The sequence below is a fragment of the Bactrocera tryoni genome, chromosome 2 (assembly GCF_016617805.1).
Source record: "Bactrocera tryoni isolate S06 chromosome 2, CSIRO_BtryS06_freeze2, whole genome shotgun sequence".
Taxonomy (NCBI): Eukaryota; Metazoa; Arthropoda; class Insecta; order Diptera; family Tephritidae; genus Bactrocera; species Bactrocera tryoni.
In genome coordinates, this window is record NC_052500.1 from 69,421,538 (window position 1) to 69,443,367 (window position 21,830).

Genomic DNA, 21,830 nt, shown 5'->3' on the forward strand with positions numbered 1-21,830 from the left:
AAAATATATGTTAAGTAATTAAATTTGAGCAGCTTTCATACTTGGGTGAATTTAAAAGTTTGTTCCAATACAATTTACAGTACAGTGTAGCCTCGCTAACACAACCAAATATTATATTTAAGAAATTTTGCTTTCAAACTATTTTTCTAAAAATTCTGCAGAAAAACTGGGACAAATTAAAACGTTTTTTACATTTTATAGTACAGTGTTGCCGCGCTAAAACATGCAAACACTTTATGTAATTAAATTTTGATTTCGGTTATTTTTATATTGATTTGTGCTAAGAAGCTGTCTTAAATATTTTGATTAGCTCCACTTCCAAGTACAGTGAAGCTTCGCTAACATGTGCCGCAATATTTTTTAGCTGTTTTTTATTTTTCTTTGCTAAAAAGCTGTGATTAACAATGTGGCTACTGACAAGCTATATGTTTGCTAACATTTTATGGTACAGTATAGCCTCGCTTACAAATCCAAACTTTTTATGCAACAAAAATTTGATTTCGGCTAAATTTTAATAACGATTTTTGCTGAAAAACTGTGTCAAATGTTTTGATTTTGTTCTAAGTACAGTGTAGCTTCGCTAAAATGTACCGCATATATATTTGTTTATATTTTTTTAGCTGTTTTTTATTTGTTTTTGCAGAGAAGCTGCGATAGTCAATATGGTCGCTAATATTTTAATGTACAGTGCTGTCTCGCTAACACGAAATAAATGATAATTTATAAATTAATTATAATAATTATTTGTGTTGTTATATGAAATTATAGTATATAATTTTACATTCAAATTTGAAATTTTGCAGCATTTTAAACTTAATTGCTGATTTCTACTACTTCAACTTGAAATCTTAAGAAAAAAATATTAAAAGAAAATAAGATTATTAAACAAAAAAATATGTAAAAAATAAAGACTTAAAAAAAATTAAATATTACACAACATAATCAAAACATTTATTTATTAAATTAAAAAAAATTAAATTATTAAAAAAAAATTAAAATAAAAAACAAAAAAATAAAATATAAAATTAAAATAATTAAAAAAAAAAAAAAAAAAATGAATGAAAAAAAAAAATCAAAAATTTATTTAATTAAATTTAAAAATGAGAATATTAAAAAAAATAAAAAAAGAAAAAAAAAATAAATAAATAAATAAAAATAAAATATTAAAAAATATAAACAAAAATATTAAATAAAAATAAAAATATTTATTTCATTGAACTTAAAAATAAAACTATTAAAGAAAAATTTAATATTAATTTGAAGAAAAAACTGAAAATATTTATTTTATTAAACTTTTGCCTAACCTTGTTCAACACAATATAAATTCAACAAAATAATTTCATTACACTGGACATATTTTATATTAAAAATATTACTCTAATTGCTATTAATTCAATTTTAAGCTGTTCCATATCGAAGTACAGTGTTGCCTTTCTTACTTGACCCATTTTGATTAAATTCTAACAAAAGCAATGAAAAAAATGCTTTTAGCTTTATATTTTACAGTAAAAATAGCTGCGCTCACTAAATAGTATAGTGAAGCTTCGTTAACACAAATTTAAAAAAAATTAAAAAAAAAAATCAAAACTTACTTTTAATTTTCTACTCATTTCATGTTAATATAATTTTTTTTTTAATTTACAGTTATTTTACAGTTAATTATTTAACAAAAAATAAATAAAAATAAAAAATAGTTATGTAATTTTGGCAAAAAAAATTCATTAAATTTTCTCATTTCGTAATTCTCAATATTTTTTTTAATATCTAAAAATTTCTAGGAATGTAAAAAATGAATAAAATTTAAGAATTTTTCATAATTAAAAAATTTTAATTTATTAATTAAAAAAAAAATTAATTTAATTTAATTTAATTTTTTTAATTTTTTTTAAATTTATTAATTTAATTTTAATTTTTTTAATTTTATTTATATATATTTCTTTCATCAGTTCTCGGCACTATGCTTATGGAGGTTATTATCCAACGTATTTAATACGAGCTCTTAATTCTTAACCAATTTTTACGCCTGTAAAAACTGAAAGAATTTTAATTACAGTTCTGAAATTTTTTTATTATTTATTTTTTTATTTTAATATATTTTTAATTTAAACTTTATTGTTTTTATAATTAAAAAAATTTGAACGTGCCTGTTAGCGAAGCTTCACTGTACTGTACTGTTTCACAGTTATACACTCATTTACGCTCACTTAAGCACAAACAGAAATGGCAACGCTCGCACCAATCGCTCTTCACCCGACGCCATACACCACTAGCCTTAATGTACCGTTATACCGCACATAACAACAGCATTTATAATCCACACTGTCCTTGACTGTCAACTAATCCAGCTGCTTGCCCTCCTCCCTATTCTTGCGGAACGACACTGAATGTATCAACAATGGCGGCAAGTTGCCACGCAACATTTGCAAACGCTTACTCTTGCCCTTGTCCGGCCGATGTATACCCTCATTGGATGATGACATTGAATTGGACGATGTTGCAGACGGCACAGTCGATAACATTTCGCTACTCTGCGTTTGCAGCATGGCTGCCGAGCGTCGGAAGTAGCGTGGCATGGAGTAATCATCTTGATTGGCGCGTGCCGCATTCGCTGTTTGTATGGAGTACAAACTCTGCGAGACGCGATATTTCTCGATGGTCGGTGTATCTTCGTAATTCTTCGGTAAATTGCTGAATGATATGGATGGCACTTCGGGTGTCATGCTGATACGTGAACCGGAGCCGGTAATCGAAAAGATGTCCGTTTCGCTGGCAGCGCTGCGCACATTGAAAGCCGGTACGCTTGTGGCGCTACGCTTAAGCTTGCGCGGTGTCGTATTGCCCGAAATGGTGTTCAACAAATGCGTTTGACGATCGATGAAACGTGGTGGACGGAGTATGACTTCGTCAGTGTCGCGTTTAGTTTGATTCTCAGCAGCCATGTCTTCTTCGGCAATCGCATCGAATTTTTTCGGTGTCAATGTCTGGCTGCCCTCCGGTGATGAATCGGTGGTTAAGGTGAATGTAATGCGTTTCTCGTTGGCACTATCATGTGCATCAGTCGGTGTTGGTGTGTTCGTAATGGTGGCGGCGCTTGCAGGCGTAACATTTTCGGGTGTACGTATGTCGGTTAACGTGCCATTGCCGGTTTTACCTGGAAAATAGTTGAATTGTGCAAAAAAGAGAGAAAGAGAGGGAGAAAAAGATTGAAATGTTTTTATATTTATATATAAAATGATTTTGATAGAGACTGTGGACTATATGAATAAGTATAGATTATACATATATATACGTATATACATAAGTATGTGATGTAAACCAGGCATGATCGAATATAGATTAGCTTATATTGACAGCGAGTAATACGTGGTATGACATCACATTAGCGAGTACTAGTAAGGAAGACTTTGGAGCAGAATGACAAGAGTATGTCGTGTTTTAGTTAAAGGCTGCTGTTTTCAAGTCATAAGCTCTCAGGGTTTGCAAAAGCTGTCACTATTGAAACGATTCAGTAACAAATAACCTCAAACTCGAAAGCTCTAAAGGGTTGCAAAACCTGTCACTATTGAAATAACCCTAAAGTCAAAAGCTCTCTGGATTTGCAAAAAATGTCACTATTGAAACGATTCAGTAACAAATTACTTAAAACTCGAAAGCTCTCAGGGTTGCAAAACCTGTCACTATTGTAACGAACCAGTAAAAACCAATTCTCAAGCCGAAAGCTCTCTGGATTTGCAAAAAGCTCTCACTGTTGAAACAACTCAGTAACAAAAAGACTTATATTTTCAAGTCAAAAGCTCTCAGGATTTGCTGGGTTTGAACCATTGAAACGACTCAGTAACTAATAACCTTAAACTCGGAAGCTCTCAAGGTTTGCAAAAACCGTTACTATTGAAACGACTCAGTAGCTTAAATACTAAAGAAAAATAACTATCAAATAAATAAAGAGTGGAGTTACTTAGGTAAAATTCACATAGACACATAATGCCAAATTCTCACAAAATCGATGAAAAAAGCTTTGAAAGCGTTTTAAGAAACCAACAATACTTTGTAAACAAAATGTCTAATCATTGTCAAAGTCTCGTAAGTTGCGTAAAATCGTTTGAAAAAAGCTTTTGAAGCTTTCCGAATAAAAGAACTGTCATATTTTATAAAGAAAAAACTGTAAATGCGTTCGTCTTTTAAATTTCTAATGTTGTCGAGTTCTGACAAAGTGTGAAAAAATACTATAAAATAGTTTTTAAGGTTTTCTTTAAAAATATCGTCATTCAAGTAGATGATATTGAAAATACATATATCACAAGCTCTTTAAATAAAAGCTTTCAAAGTGTTATTAAAAATAAATGTAACTTTTTAAAAACGTCAACTCGCTTATCAACTGAAATGGCAAAATATCGAAAACGTCAAAAAAAAGCTTTAAAAGCTTTCTTAAAAAATTAGCTGTTATATTTTTAAACAAGAACTGTCAAAGAGCTAATTAGTTTTACATATGATTTTGTAATATTTTTCTGAAAGAAAAAAAGCTTTGAAAGCTTTCCTAAAAATTGAGCCTTTAATTTAAAGCTTTTTTAAACTACAACAGCGAAAAAGAGCTTACAAATTTTTTGTAAAAATAACGGTAATATTATTATTTTGTGAAAACCTTGTAAACAACGCTTTGAAAGCTTTCCTAAAATTAGGCTTTTACTTTTAAGCTTTTTTAAACTACAATAGCGCAAAATTTCTGAAAAATTGCTTTCAACGCTTTCATAAAAATAACGGTAATATTAGGGAAAACTAGTTCACCCCCTTTCTTAAACTGTAAATATCGTGAAAAAGAAACTTTCTATGCTTTCTTAAAAAATAAATTAAATTTTTTTTAAATAAAAAGCGTCAACTGGCTTACCAAACGAAAAGCTTAATTTGTATAAATCTTGCAAATTCTTAAAATTAATAAAGAAGTTTTCAATGCTTTCTTAAAAAATAACTGCCATATTTTTTAAACATAACCAACTCGGAACGAAAACCAAAAAGCTGCAAATTGTCGTAAATCACGCAAAATTAAGAAAGAGCTTTCAGAGCTTTCTTGAACTGTTATATTTAATGAAGAAATCTTGTCATATCGCTCGTCATCTTAACATAAATTATGTTGACAAATTCGCGTGAATTATATATAATTTTGTAAAAAGTTTTCAAAGCTTTTTTAAAAATAAGAACTATATTTTCAAAACAAGAAATTTTCAAAGAACAAGAACTTTCAAAGCTATCATTATTCTAATATGTAATTTTGACAAATTCTTGAAAAAGTTTTCAAAAGAAGAACTTGATTAATATTGATCAGTTTAAATGACTGACAAATGCTTAGAGGTCCGAATATGGTAGCTCCGAAAAAGGAGCAGTTTTTTGCGGGAAAAAAGAATGTGTGCAACTTTTCACAGAGATGTCTCGCAAGCTGATGGACTAATTCGTCGATGATTCGATACAGAAAAACATACTAAGATCAGGTGATCATTTATCCCATATATACACTTGGCTTAGGTTCTCTGATACCTCCATCTGGGTGTTAGAAACAACGTAGCAAACTGAAAATACTTATAGATATACTTTTAGATATGTAAACACCCGCTATTGTGACGTCATAAAATCAACTGCGGTTGCCAAACTCACTGACACTCGATTATGCCAGTAACCGACACTGTCAACAACGAAAGCTATATGCCATATTCAGCCATACCCAGTGTGAACTATGAACGGTCGTGTCACAAAAAATATATACACAAATAATAATTAAAATTAAATAGATATATATGCATATTAAGGTAGAATATAATAAAATAAATATATAAATATAATATACAGTCAGCACCCCGTAAGCAAAACCCCCACTTCGATAGCCCACATTTTGACAGCTGCATTTGAGAACTTTTTTGTTTCAATTTGAATAATTTTTTTTTAATAATACTTTGAGCCAATTAAACGGTGTGGCATTACAACAAAAACATGCACAGGTTATAGAGCGCTTGGGTGTTTCTTTTTTCTTCGTTTTTTTGCTTGAAAAACAATGACGGGACCAAGGGTGGACGGGTTAGTAAGAATTGTAAGCATGTTGCAATTTATTTTCCATTGCAATTACAATTGGGTTAATCATCAGAGACAGTTATGAATGCATGTACGAATGTATATATGTATGCGCTTTTAATTATGTAAATATATATCGATATACATAGATGTATAGACAGCGTCACCGTTATGGTATTTCCCTAATTGTAACTCACTCGACTCATTTCATTTCATTTCATTTTCTATCAATTCGACTTCTCTTATGTGTGTATATTTGCATATACGAGTATATTATATATGGATATGTATATTATATGGCATGTAGAATTTGTTAAGGAATGCAGTATGACTGTCATCTCAAGTCTCCTATACAGTAAGGTAATTCTTTTTGAAAGTTTTACCTCTCCACAATGGTCTAAGGGGTAAAAATCTGCACATCAGTTACTGAATTATAACAATTTCTGGCACTAAAAGTAAATAAATATATTACAATAATTAAAATACAATAATTGTAGTTGTATAAAAGCAATAACAGCTAGATATTTGTATATACTATATATTTATGTATGCGTGTGTGTAGGTAGTGGTAAGTGAGTAATCTGAATTTCTTTTATAAAAACTTTGATAATTTTTTGTTTATTAAAATACTACTGCATAAAGAAATTCCATCAGGTAGCAATGGTATGACAATGGCAATGCACAGTGCATCATGAGTGTGCAAAAAGTGGATAAAAAAATTTTAATTTACAAAAAATTTAAAAAATAATCAAAAAAATATAAATAAAATTTCTATGACTAAAATATGGGAAATAAAGATTTTCGAAATTTTTCGAACACACAATTTTGCATAAAACAAAAGTTTGAAAACAAAAAACTAAACGCAAAATAACATTTTATACGACTAAAATGATGGAAATTAATATTTTCGAAAATTTCCGTTTTTCAAAAAAAAAAACATTTTCTTTAAATTGAAGCAAAAAACTTAAAACAACCTTTGTTTGTAAAAATGTTTTATGCGAGATTTAAGCAAAACCTAAAAAAAATATAAATAAAATGAATACGACTAAAATATGAAAAGTAAAGGTTTTCGAAATTTTTCGAATATAGAATTTTGCATAAAACAAAAGTTTGAAAACAAAATACTAAAAGCAAAATTACATATTATACAACTAAAATGTTGGACATAAATATTTTCGAAAATTTCCGTTTTTCAAAAAAAAATATTTTCTTTAAATTGAAGCAAAAAGCTTAAAAAAAATTGTTTATAAAAATATGTTATGTAAAATTGAAGCAAAATCTAAAAAATATAAATAAAATTAAAACGACTAAAATAAAGGTTTTCGAAAATTTTCGAACATACGGTTTTGTATTCAACAAAAGTTTGTAAGCAAAAAACTTAAAGAAAAATAACATTTTTATATACGACTACAATGTTGGAAATAAATATTTTCGATAATTTTCGTTTTTTAAAAACAAAAAATATCTTCTTTAAATTGAAGCAAAAAACTTAAAAAAAATTTGTTTGTAAAAATGTGTTACATAAAATTGAAGCAAAACCTAAAAAACATAAAAAAATTAATACTGCTAAAATATGAAAAGTAAAGGTTTTCGAAAATATTCGAACATACGGTTTTGTATTCAACAAAAGTTTAAAAGCAAAAAACTTAAAGAAAAATAACATTTTTGTACGACTAAACTGTGGCAAATAAATATTTGAAGCAAAAAACCAAAGAAAAAATATAAATAAAATTTTTACGTCTAATATATGATAAATTAAGATTTTCGAAAATTTTCGAACATACGGTGTTGTATTCAACAGAAGTTTGAAAACAAAAAAATTAAAGAAAAATAACATTTTTATACGACTAAAATATTTCAAATTAATATTTTCGAAATTTTAGCTAACAAATAAAATTATTTTTGTAAAATTGAAGCAAAAAAAATTTTATTAAAACTTAAGTATGTAAAATGTAGGTTTTCGAAACTTTTTATATAAACAGAAATATTATTTTTGTAAAATTGCAGTTAGATCTAAAAATAAAAAATTTAATAGAATTTGTAGACTACTAAGAATTAAAATTAAAATATGGATTTTTTGAAAATTTCGATAAATAAATAAAATTATTTTTTGTAAAATGGAAAAAAAACTTAAAAAATAAATTGTAAATAAAAGTTTTAGACAAATAAAATGTGAGAATTATGGTTTTCAAAAATTGTAATTTAAAAAAATAAGTTTTGCAAACCTTAATCAAGTAAAAAAAATGAATTAAATTAAATTCTTATAATGCAAAAATAAGAAACATAAAGATTTTCGAAAATACATTTTTTCATGCAACAAAGCAATTGTAAACATACATGTGTCAGAAATAATGAAAACGTAACTAATTTTTAAGACCAAAGTTAGACATCTCTATCGGCAAAATATGTATATTCATAATTTTCCAACAGGCGGGTCGACACTTATTTGAGCAAAATCAGATAAAGTGGACCCTTTATTGTTCACTTGATCATAAAAATTAAGTCCATGTATATTTTTCATAAGTAGGTGGGTGTGTCCTCGCTCTCTATATCTCGGAACCCAACCGACCTATTGCGACTAAACTTAGTACGAAGCATTTTACTCATATTCCTATATCACAGCGTCAAAATGGGCAAAATATGACCACAACTACGCTTTCTTTCATGTAACACAATGTGAAATTCCATTCGATTCTTTCACTTTCCAGTACACAAATTAAGAAAGAAATAGTAAAACGGGTTAAAACTTTGCACTAAGAATATAGCACCTTATGATCAAGAATTGTCCAAGTCCAAACAAACCTGTTCAAGCCCCTATATACCCAATATGTGGACCCCAATATCTATAGTTGACTTTTGACCTAAGATATCAATCAATGTTTGAGATATAAAATTGAAATTCAGACAGAACCGTTTTCTGACAATAGTAATTCTGTACCAAAAATTAATTGAATCGGGTCAATACTTCGCTAAGCCCTCATATACTTTTTTATTATAATTGTATATCTTTGTGCCTAAAATAGATACAATTGAGCGAAAACTTGACCTAACCCCCTTACCAGGATTTTTGAACATCTGGCTGAGTTTGCTCTTTATGATTGGCGATTATATGTGAGGTGCCTTTATGAAACCCAAGAAACATTTTTTAGTATGTGGCATGATAATAGTTAATAGATAAAATCGGATCGATTTCGATCGATGTCGGTCGGGTATGAGTTATATTTAGTATATAAATATATAAAATCGATCGTCTGGTAGACCCTTACATCTTAAGGTATTTCCCTGACTTTGATTCTTGCACGTTTTCAGAGAATAAAATGTTCGGTTGCACCTGAACTTAGCCCTTTCTTGCTTGTTGGATATCCATTTAATCGAAGAGAGCCTTAATATAGTAGCAAATTCTCAGAGCGTTGTATTCGGAGTTTATATGTAGATAGATATCCCATTTAATGTTTCTAAGTCTAAGTCTTTAACATAGATAGAAAAGATTATTAATCATGTTCAAGAGTGGCAGATAAACGCTCCATACTACTTTATACGTGACAGATGCATATTATTTGTGTTTAGAAACACAACGGTTTGGTGTAGTTTGTGGGACGGTAGAATCATCGGTCTATATATCTTCAAAAATGATGGCTGTGAGATCGTAACCGTCAATGGCGACCATTATCGCGCCATGATAACCGACTATTTGATGCCTGAAACTGAACCTCGTGATCTCGTCGACATTTGGTTTCAACAAGACTTGCCACAAATCGCATCAATCAATGGATTTATTGAGAGAACACTTAGATGAACAGATAATTTCAGATTTCAGATAGGACTGTTGATAGGCAACCAAGATCGTGTGATATCACACTGTTAGAGTTTTTTGTGTAAGAGGATATGTAAAGTCTAAAGTCTACGCGGACAATTCCGCTTTGATTCGTCAGTTACCAGTCTAAATATTCGAATGAGTTATCGAAAAATGGACATTGGATGGACCATCCGAGACGTAGTCGCGGTCAACATTTGAGAGAGATAATCTTCAAAAAAGAAATGCGAAAGAATGCTGCCATTAAATTTGAAGTTTCTGTTTTTTTCTTTAATAGGTAAAGAACCTCGAAAAGGATCACCCTTTATATACACAAACGAAGAAAAAATTTGTAAAAGTTGAAAGCTTTTTATTCGAATAATCGACAAATAAGGGTTAACCGGACAGTCGAAAATTAGCGGTTAATCGACTGCAAACCGAATATTATTATTTGAATAATGTGTTATTCGGTTGATCCAGCTAGTTGAATAATCGAATACCAAGAGCTCCTGTGTATATATTTGGTTTGTTCTTTTCGTGCTCTTGATTAGACTGAGATCGCTTACTGGTCTGACAAACGTGTACTGGTGATATTGAAATCGACATTTTTTAATTAATATTTTCGGGATTAGACACGGGTTCAATTTCGGATTGACTTTAAAATTTTTAAATAAAGTTAATAATCATATATGGGCTTGTTCGTTTCAGGATCGGGATTAGACTCGGTATCAATTTTGGCACTGCCATTAAAAATTTTAAATGAAGGTAGTAATCATATATGGGTTTGTTCGTTTCAGGATCAGGATTAGACTCGGGATCAAGTTCTGGACTGACATAAAAATTTTAAATAAAGTTAGTAACCACGTATGGGTTATTTTCGTTTCGGGATTGGGATCGGGATCGGGTTCGGGATTAGACTCGAGATCGTGTACGTGCATGGCATACGAGTACCATTGATATGTATATTTGACATTCATATTTTTAGGGTAGTTTTCGGGATCGGTATTAGACTCGGGATCAACTTCGGGACCGACATCAAAAACGTTGAGTAAAAAAATATTGTATATTATATAGAATAGTAATATATTTTCCAAACTAATTTTCGGGATTGGCTCTGGGATCAGAATTATATTCGGGACTGTCAACAAAATTTTTAAATAAAATTAATAATCACACAAGGAGTTGGCAAGCAAAAGCAATTAAAGTTTTTCTTATCTCATACAGCTTCACCTATTAATAGTACAAGTAAGTTGTATGTATATGTACATACATATGTATTGTATGTACACATGTATATGATATGTACTTAAAGCGGTGCTAAGCATCTATGTGTGCGGACGCACAAATAAACAGACATACACATGTACATACATATGTTAGCAGTTATATTTTTGGCAAATACGTCATGCTTGTTGAAATCACAGCTGATTGCGCTTATGGTTATACATACTATATGTACATGTGTATGTATATTTTATATTATTATGTCTGTAGGTAGGTATGTTTGTATGTATTTATGTCAGTTAACTTGCTTGTTATCTAAACATTTTTCTAAAGTCTCTACTAATAAATTTTGCATTTTCAACCGAAGACATGCTGACATGTCTTACCAACTTGTCGCTAACGGTAAAATATTTATACTACGCGCATTAAAAGCCAAAAAGCAGTGCGAAATCAACAAACATTACAAACAAACACACATACACACATACACACATACAGACGTATGCTTGTAGATAATGGCCTGATTGATGGTGAAAAATTATGATATATTTGTAGGTAACATATGTATATGGATAATTATAACGGGAAGGTTGAGTGAAAGGCGCAAAAATGAAATAATTCACAGATAATATGTGAAAAGAATGATAACAACAACCACAACAAAACAGTATAATAAACGAAATAATCAACACATGACAATCGTTTAATGCTATTTTGTGCGGTGCGTTGGTGCTGCTACAGAGTGTCTCTTATGTGGACACCTGTAGGCATACACGTAGATACGTATGTATGTGTATGAGTGTGTGTGTATGTGGCTTAAGTGCAGGTGCACAGGTGCTTTATTAATATTATTATTATTATTGCGTGGGATATAAAACTGAGCGATCCAAATCAAGTATTTGTATGGAACACTTTTTTATTCGACAAGGTATCATCATGAAATTCGGCATGGTTTGTTCTAAAAGGCTACGCTACAATTTCCGAATATATTATATAGATCGGACTACTATAGCACATAGCTGTCATACAAAGTTATCGGTCAAAATCAAGTTCTTGTATGGAAGCCCCTATTATTTAAGAAGATATCTTCGCGAAATTTGCAATAGGTCATTGTCTAAGATAGCGCCATGGTCTCTGGAAGTAAGACTTAGATCGGACCACTATAGCATATAGCTGTCATACAAACAGCGCGATCGAAATCAAGTTCTTGTATGAAAAACTGTTTTATTTTACAAGGAAACTTCACGAAATTTGGCACAAGTTACTGCCCAAGGCAACTTCAAAATATCTGAAAGTAAGGATCAGATCGGATTACTATAGCATATAGCCACCATACAAAGTGACCGTTCAAAATCAAGTCCTTCTATAAAAAACTTTTTCAACTGACAAGATATCTTTACGAAATTTTACGTAAATTATTTCCCAAAACAGCGCAATAATATACGAAAAAATTTTCCAGATCGAACTACTATAGCATATAGCTGCCATACAAACAGCACGATCGAAATCAAGTTCTTGTATGCGAAACTTTTTTCATTTAAAAGGATGTCTGCACGAAATTTGGCACAGATTATTATACAAAGCAACTCCATAGTCTCTGTAAGTAAGACTCAGATCGGACAACTATAGCATACATATATGTAGCTGCCATACAAATTGGTCGTTCAAAATCAAGCTTAGAAACTTTTAATATCCTTTAATACTAGTTATAAGAAATACAGCTGTGAAGGTTTTTTTACTAATTTTTTTTTTTTACTTTTTTTATTAATTTCTTTTATATATGTAAGTATAACTGTTGATTACTTCTGCCTTACATGTTACCAATCAGCGCCACCAATACAAACAACTGCACCTTCAGAGCGCGTAATCCATCACAATGCGATAAAAGCGCTAAACGTTTTAATTAAGTGACTGCTGGAATTTCGAAATGTGTGTTAACTAACACACGCACACACATTAACTGTACAAATATCACTGCATTCGACAACAACAATAAATACGCTTAAGCAGCGACAAAAGTTATTTTATATGTATGTGTGTAAGTGTGTACTTCAAATTCGCTTTTATCAGATGATAAATTGCCTACATCAACCTAACTAAATATAGACAGCTGTATGTATGTGTATGTGTCATATTATTGTTTGTATATTGGCAAGCTGAACTGATTTACGACGGACAATTAAGAAATTACAAACTCAACTCGCTATAATCAGTTCAATATGCGACTAATCAGGGCACGTAAAAAGGCGTTTATTGTATCTGACTGGCGATGCAAATGCTGATATATATATGTACACATAATTGTACATATATGTATATACATGCAAGAGAAGAGAAGAAGATATACATGCATGCATATATATGTATATTAAACTGATTTATGATAATTGAAATAAAAATTATCTTCCGTTCAGATGACGGATAATTTCTTGCAGCTGATAAATTATCCGTGTAAATAATAAAAATAAAGCAAAGACAAGAAATCTTTCAACTTCAGCGGCTTAAAAATTTTTACAACAACAAAAATGTAAAAGTAAAAATAAAAATAAAAGCAAATATTGCGCTTATTTCAGGTCGCGACAGCGCAAATAAAAGTTATTACCGAGATGGTAAGTGGGAAAGTCGTGCAAGCATACATGTATATAAATATATATGTATATATATTTAACACAACTACATATGCAAATATTCAGATACATATATGTATGTGTCCGCATATAAATACTGTAAAAACTTGAAAAACACTCCAAATATAGCTTCGCTCCCGTTCCGATCGAATTCACTTATGCGTGGCTTATCGGCTCTTGGCTGGTAGGTCGCGAGTTCGATTTTGACCTGATAGGCCACCAGCCTGAGCAGCAAAGCTTAAACGCAATTTGGCGCATGAAAAAGCGAGTCATTATCAACTTTATCATACATGTTTGTATGTGTTTTCAGGGTTTATATCTGCTTGTAAATTTCAAAAAATCGAATTTTTGATTTGCATATAACGGGTTTTAAAAAGGGGATGCTATGATTTCTTACTTTCGTTTCGGCAATTTTTTTTTGCCATGCATGATCTGTATTTTTATACTCTCGCAACAAAGTTGATAAGGAGTTTTGCTAAATAGTTTTGTTCACATAACGGTTGTTTGTAAGTCCTAAAACTAAAAGAGTCAGATATAGAGCTATATATATCAAAGTGATCAGGGTGACGAGTAGAGTTGAAATCCGGATGTCTGTCTGTCAGTCCGTTCGTCTGTCCGTCCGTCCGTGCAAGCTGTAACTTGAGTAAAAATTTCATGATGAAACTTGGTACGCGTATTTCTTGGCTCCATAAGAAGGTTAAGTTCGAAGATGGGCAAACTCGGCCAACTGCCACGCCCACAAAATGGCGAAAACCGAAAACCTATAAAGTGTCATAACTAAGCCATAAATAAAGATATTAAAGTGAAATTTGGCACAAAGGATCGCATTAGGGAGGGGCATATTTGGACGTAAATTTTTTGGAAAAGTGGGTGTGGCCCCGCCCCCTACTAAGTTTTTTGTATTTTGTAAGTATCTCGGAAACTACTATAGCTATGTCAACCAAACTCTACAGAGTTGTTTCCTTCAGGCATTTTCATATACAGTTCGAAAATGGAAGAAATCCGATAATAACCACGCCCACCTTCCATACAAAGGTTATGTTGAAAATCACAAAAAGTGCGTTAACCGACTAACAAAAAACGTCACAAACACTAAATTTTACGAAAGAAATTGCAGAAGGAAGCTGCACCCAGGCTTTTTTTAAATTTAAAATGGGCATGGCGTCGCCCACTTATGGACCAAAAACCATATCTCAGGAACTACTTTACCGATTTCAATGAAATTCGGCATATAATATTTTCTTAACACCCTGATGACATGTGCGAAATATGGGTGAAATCGGTTCACAACCACGCCTTTTTCTAATATAACGCTAGATTGAATTCCATCTGATGCCTTCTCTGTATAATATATATACATTAGGAACCAATGATGATAGCGGAATAAAACTTTACACAAATACGGTTTTTGAAAAATATGTAAATGGCGTATTATGAAATCTCGATTATCACTTTATCATGCGAGAGTATAAAATGTTCGGTGACACCCGAACTTAGCCCTTCCTTATTTGTTTTTCATTGTATTCAATAATGTTTCATCATGGCAAGATACTTATATGCAAGAACAACTTTTACAATTCTAACTTTTCGTACTCTCTTGCCATTTTATGATCGTAATATTCGACCAACTATGTTCGCTATTCGTCGGATTATTGAACATTTCAAACTTACATTTTCTTTACATAATGTTCAAGTACCAATAAGACTAAAAACCACTCGAAGTAATGAAAATGTTGCTGCCGTTCAGGCAAGTGTTGCTGAAGACCGCAATTTGTCGATCCCAAGACGTTCTCAATAATAGGGACTGTCTCAATCTATAGCGTGATGGATTTCGAAAAAGGGTTTAAAGGAACACCGAAAAATTCCTCTCACTCAAGAACTGAAGTCAATGGACCACCGCAAACGCCGTAAATTTGCTTTGATTTGATTTTGGCTTGGAACAACTTGAAAACGGTAACGATTAAAAAAAAAGAAATCATCTACTCCGATGAGGCTCACTTTCGTCTGAGTGTTGCGATAAATAAATAAAACAGTTGATTCTGGTGAGAAGAAAATCCACAAATTATTCATCAATAACCACACATTCACCTCAACTGACATTTTGGTGTGGTTCTTGATCTAGTGGAATCATCCGTACTTCTTTCGAAATGACGCTGGTAACACCGTTATTGTCAGTGGAGACCGGTATAGATCGTTGATAACCAACTTTTTATAGCCAAAGTTGGAAAAAGTTGATCTTGACAACATTTGGCTCCACAATACGATGCTACTTGGCACAAAGCACGTGCAACAACCGTATGTTTCCGAGATAGGTTTGGAGATTCGATTATTTCAAGATATTGTGACATTGAATGGCCTCCAAGAAGTTGTTATTTAACACCATTAGACTACTTCTTGTGGGGTTATTTGAAGTCATTGGTCTTTAGCAATAAACCAGACTCTTTTCAAGCTTTAGAAGCCAATATTGAACGTGCTCTTCATGACATACGACTTGATTTAGTGGAAAAATTACTTGAAAATTGGGTTCATTGTATTCGTTCCTACAAATAAAGTCGTGGAGGCCATTTGAATGATGTTATATTCAGAATTTCATTGTATCGATTTTAACGAGTGATCCAATCGAGTTACTTTTTTCAATAGCATGTTTTGACAGATCACGAGTGAGTCGTGTCAAGCTGTCATGCCATTTTTGTTCAGTATTGCTTGGCATTTCATCAAGGAAAGACTTACGCCTGAACAACGTTTACAAATCGATCAACTTTATTATGAAAATTCACGTTCTATAAAGAATTTGTTCACGCGATTCTCTCAATTTATGATCAACATAATCGGAAATCGACGATTTCGAGCCAAATTTCGTACACCGATGAGGCCCATTTCTGGCTTAATTGGTATGTGAACAAGTAAAATTGCCGCATTTGGAAGAAGTAGAAACCTGAAGAATTGAGAGTTGCCATTTCATCCAAAAAAATGATGCCGGTGAGAACGTAATCGTCAATAGCGATAGTTTTCGCGCCATAATAACCGAAAAGTTTTTACCGGAACTCATGATCTCGGTGACATTTGGTTTTAAGAAGACCATCTCACTTCCCACACATTGCACTGTGCAGCAATCAATGGATTTGTTGAGAGAACACTTCGGTGAGCATACATATAATTTAACTTTTTGGGCCGGACGATTGGCCGCCACGATCGTTTGATATCACACCGTTAGACTTTTTCCTTTGGGGATATGTAAAGTCTTAAGCGGATGCGGTCTATGTTAATCCCGCTTCGATTAAGGCCTTTGAGCAAAATGTCACGCGTGTCATTCACCAGTTACCAGTCGAAATGCTCGAGCGAGTCATCGAAAATTGAACTCAACAGCTGGACCAACTGAGACGTAGCCGCGGTCAACATTTGAAAGAAATAATATTCAAAAAATAAAGACCAAATGTTGGTTCGAATGATAATAAACATTCCGCATTCAAATTGAAGTTTCTGTGTTTTTTCTTTTGAAAAGGACAGAAACCTTGAAATGGATCACCTTTCAGCTTCACCGAAAGAATTTCAACTGTTGAGAGGTTTGTTTCCTAGCTAACTTGCTACCTGAGAACCTCATTTCGAAACCTACGGTATTTTCAAAACAAATTCCACTAATTTCAATGAAAAACATTAGAAACTGGATGCGAAAAGAGAAAAATTCAATCGAATAGCCCAGAGATATACACGAGAGCTATAAAAGCTGTATTAGAAAAAAATAGTTCAAACCTCTTTCCAAATCATTTTTCAAAACATACATGGAGTAACCTAACGGTCACGAACATGAATAAAGGTGAGCTAAAGGCAAGATGCAAAATTTGTATACACTTTTTTTTATATTTTAGAAAATAAATATCTTTTAGGACGAGAAAAAATCTTATAAAAATGTTTTTATTGCAGTTTTTTTAGAGAAAATTTTTAGGAAAATATCTAGAGCAAATATAATATTTATAGTTTTTTAAAGGAAAATTTAAATTTCGAATTTTGAAGAAACTTAAAACTTTTGAGAATAATTATTAGTATGAAAGTATAAGCGAAATGGAAGCTTCAAAATTTTAGAATATTTTTTCCTTAACAAAAATGTTTTTATAGAAATTTTTTTACAGCAAACTTTTAAAAAATATTTTTAGATTTTTATTTTTTTTTTTATTTTTGGAAATAATTTATTTGCTTCAAATATTGAAACTTAACCACTTGAAAAAATGTTTGCAAATTTTTTTTGCAAAGATTTTAAATGAACAGAAAAGAAGCTAACATTTTTTAACTTAATCATAAATAAAAATAACCGAAAGGGAAACATCAAAATTTTTAGAATATTTCTTTTTTTGTGAAACATAAAATTATTTTTGGATAGAAAAAGAAAAATAAATTTTGAACGAACGCAAGAGAAGCTTGAAATTTTTGAGAATAACATGGAGCGAAAGAAAGATTATTACTTTTTTTTCGTTTCTAAAAAAATGTATTTTCGGATGGAAAAAAATATGTATGTATGTATATATAAATATTGCCCAAATATTTTTTATTTTATTTTAAAATTATGAAAATAATTTTTTTTTTATTTTTAATTATGCAATTATTTTTGAAACTAGTTGTAATATCCGAAATCTAATTAGACATATATTATAAGAGTAGTCAGAACATCGTATTTTAACCGTTATATGAATACTATAGCATCCACGACGATATAGATAATATTTTCCAACCAGAATGACGTGAATGCTATAGAAAAAAAATAATAATAATATGAAAGTATCTAATGAACCAATTGGTCATTATTTTGAAATGTGTATTAATTACAAAAACTTAAGATTGTATAAAATTAAATGAATAAAAATTGGCTTTAAACTGAATGCTATAGCATACACGTCCGCGAACGTGTTAAGGGAATATGTTTTATAAATAAATTTTTTTTTGTCGAAGTGTTTATTTTGCCAACAAACGTATGACCGGTTGAAAAAAAAATGTTTGAAAAAATATTTTTATTTTATTTTTAGAAAAAAATGTTTGAAGAAATATTTCCAAGGAATATTTTTCGAAATAATTTGTTTTGTGTTTTGAAATATTGAGATTTCTCAAATGAAAATTACCTTTGCAAATTTTTATTTCCGAAATGTTTAGCAAACGGAGGAGAAGCTTTAAATGTTTTGAGAATAATATTGAGCGAAAGAAAGATTTTTATTTTTTTTCGAATGAAATAAAAATTCTTACAAAATAATACTTAAATACTTTTTATTTTATTATAAACTTAAGTAAACATTTTTAGTTTATTTTAGAAAATGTTTCAAGAAAAATATCAAGGGAATATCAAAAAATATTTTTTTTTTTCGAAATATTAATTTTGTCAACAGTCATCCCTTTGGATAATAAAACTCATTGAAAAAATATTTTTATTTTATTTTTTGAAAAAAAAAAATTTAAGAAAAATATTAAGAAAATATTTTAGTTTTATTTTAATAACTTTTTTCTCGAAATATTGTTTTTGCCAACAGTCGTGCCATCATATGAAAGAAAACTCATTGAAAAAATATTTTCATTTTATTTTAAAAAAATTTTGTTTTTTGAAATATTGAAATTTCCCAACAGTAAAATTTTATAACACAGCAAAAAACTGCACGAAGTTATTACTGCACGTAGCAGCTAAACACTGCAACCTATAAATCCCCGTTTACGACACATGATGTTTGCAATTGCTTTTTTGCTTATTGTTACATAATCACAGGAAGCCGTTAAATTTTTTTATTTTCTGTAATTTCTTTTTATCCAACAAACTTAATTACTGCTTAGCGTTACTTAATACTACTTTTTTAAGTATCCATTTGACTTATTGTCGCACCGAGACGTACGCTTACGGAATACGCAAATACATAGCGCATATATAGATACGTGCGAATGTTTGTATGTATGTACATATGTAAGTGGGCTTGTGAACCGAACCAGGGCCGACCGAATGCTTGACACATTTGGTCATGCAGTATCAAACGCCTATTTATGCAACTATGTACAGGCTGCTTACATATAAATAATAGCAGTGTGCTAAAAATAAGCATTTTGATAAATACTAGTATATGTATATATGTATATGCTATATATGTATAAATAATATTAAGTAATAGTTATAGAATAATATTGAAAATCATAATAACAGTAACATTAGTAATACTCATTACAATAAAAGCTAATAAATACAAAGCATAATACTATGGCTATATATATATATTTCTTGATAAGTGTCAATGTACATAATTCTATATACTTCTACATCTATATATAAGTATGTGTGTTTGTATTGTGGCAGGTTATTTGTTAAGTACAAAAACTTTCACGCACAAAAATACTCAAAAATAAATTATAAATAGATGGCAACGCTAAAATTATTAATTCCTGGTACGCCATTGCATTAGTATTAGTGAGCCACTTTTGTTTATTTTTATTTTTTTGTTTCTCTTCTTTGTCTAATCAGTCTAGATAAAATTTGACCTTGTGTTGGCCGGTCGCACCGCTACTACTACTACTGTTACCACTACCCACATGTGTACCACTACCGATGCTAATTTTACGCGAGGGACGTTTAAGCGGATGATGTGGCTGTGCGTCATCATCGTACTCATCATTGTCATCATCATTTTCGTAATGATTGAGACGATTGTGATGTTGGTGATTGACGATGTAGCTGTTGTTGTTGTTGTTATTACCTTCCAAACGTCGCAGCAGCCGATCCTGTTCGGTTTCACGCGGCGTTGTCGGCACTTCCTTGTTGGGTGAGTGTATGCCGGCAAGGAAAGTCTTCGTGCTGATGCGTGTCATTTTGGTCGGTTGATGATCTTGGAAGATTTGTGAATTTGCAAAAACAGCCAATATTTCGGGACCCAACATCGGCACGTTCGTTTGTGTTTCGCGGCGGTAGTCTTCTTCGTGTATCTTTGCATTGCTGGAAAATATGAAGTTGTTTTAAGGAGTTAATGAGTGTTGAAGTGATGCCAAGAGAGAGAGAGAGAGTGATAGGTGGTATGACTTCGACGATTCTTCCTCTTGGAAATATGAAGGATTTTTGAGGACTTAATAAGCGTAGAAAAGATATCAAGAGGCAGAAAGAGAGAAAGCAAGAGAGAAAGAGAGAAATATAGGTGGTATGACTACAGTGATTTTTCTTCGTATATCTTTGATTTGCTAGAAAATATGAACGGGTTTTAAGGAGTTAATGAGTGTTGAAGAGATACGAAGAGAGAAAAACAGAAATAGAAAGAGAGATAGGTGGTATTTCTGGATGATTCTTCCTCGTTTATTTTCGCACGGTATGAAAAATTAAAGCATTTAAGGAGGTGTTGGGCGTAGAAGATGTATGAAAAGGCAGGAAGAGAAAAAAAGAGAGAGAGCAATATAGGAGATATGACCTCGTTGATTTTTCTTCGCGTATTTTTGCATTGCTGGAATGTGGATTTTTAAAGAAATTAATGAATTTGGAAGAAATAGCAAGGGAAAGAAAGAGAGATACAGAGATACCAAGTGAGAAAAGTAGAGAGAAACAAAAAGAAAAATAGAGAGTAAGATAAAAGTATGTCCTCGATGGGCAAATAAGTGTCGTACAAGTGCATAATGTGTCTTAGCGCGATAATGGAAAGCGTATTAAGAGCTTAAAGCTTCAATTTTGCATAAAAATAATTAAAAACCATGTAATAATTAGAAAAAAAGGCTTGGAAACTGCACGGAAGTTCCAAAAATAGCGCGATTCGCCTTAAATATGCTATACATTTTGGTGCTATAGCAGAATATGTAACGAGAACAGAATATGTAACGGTTATGCCAAAAAAGCTCATTGAGCTCAACTTTTTTTAATCTCAGTTTTTTATAGAATAATTTGAGACCAAATACTGGTGACTCAACAAACAAAATTTCTTTGGGCATGTACAAAAATAGTAAAAACCGATTACTGCGTTTCTATTTTCAGATTTGGGGCAATATACTCTAAAGATAAGAAAAGAAAAGTCATTTCTTTTGTTTTGCCGCTTCTCAGGCTAACGTAAAAAGGTGTGACAATATCTTATGCATGGAATACGGAAAAAGGTGTGCATCAACGTCAGAATGCTCCACCTTAGGAGCAAAAATTGCCGCGC

General features: G+C 31.2%; 1 protein-coding gene across 7 annotated transcripts in view; it reads right to left on the minus strand.

Moving 5' to 3' along the window:
• Nucleotides 1–1,324: 1,324 nt before the first annotated feature.
• Nucleotides 1,325–21,830, minus strand: part of LOC120769442 — an 83,479-nt gene continuing 62,973 nt past the window's right edge. For 6 of the 7 annotated variants that reach the window (XM_040096430.1, XM_040096426.1, XM_040096428.1 and 3 more), the window contains 2 exons: nt 20,412–20,647; nt 1,877–3,151 (listed from right to left, as the gene is read on the minus strand). In XM_040096430.1, coding sequence (XP_039952364.1) covers nt 2,337–3,151; nt 20,412–20,647 — 1,051 coding nt within the window. In that variant the 3' untranslated portion in view covers nt 1,877–2,336. Of the gene's footprint in view, nt 1,461–1,876; nt 3,152–20,411; nt 20,648–21,830 lie in introns of those variants that run through there. The other variant, XR_005704845.1, reaches the window with a different exon arrangement.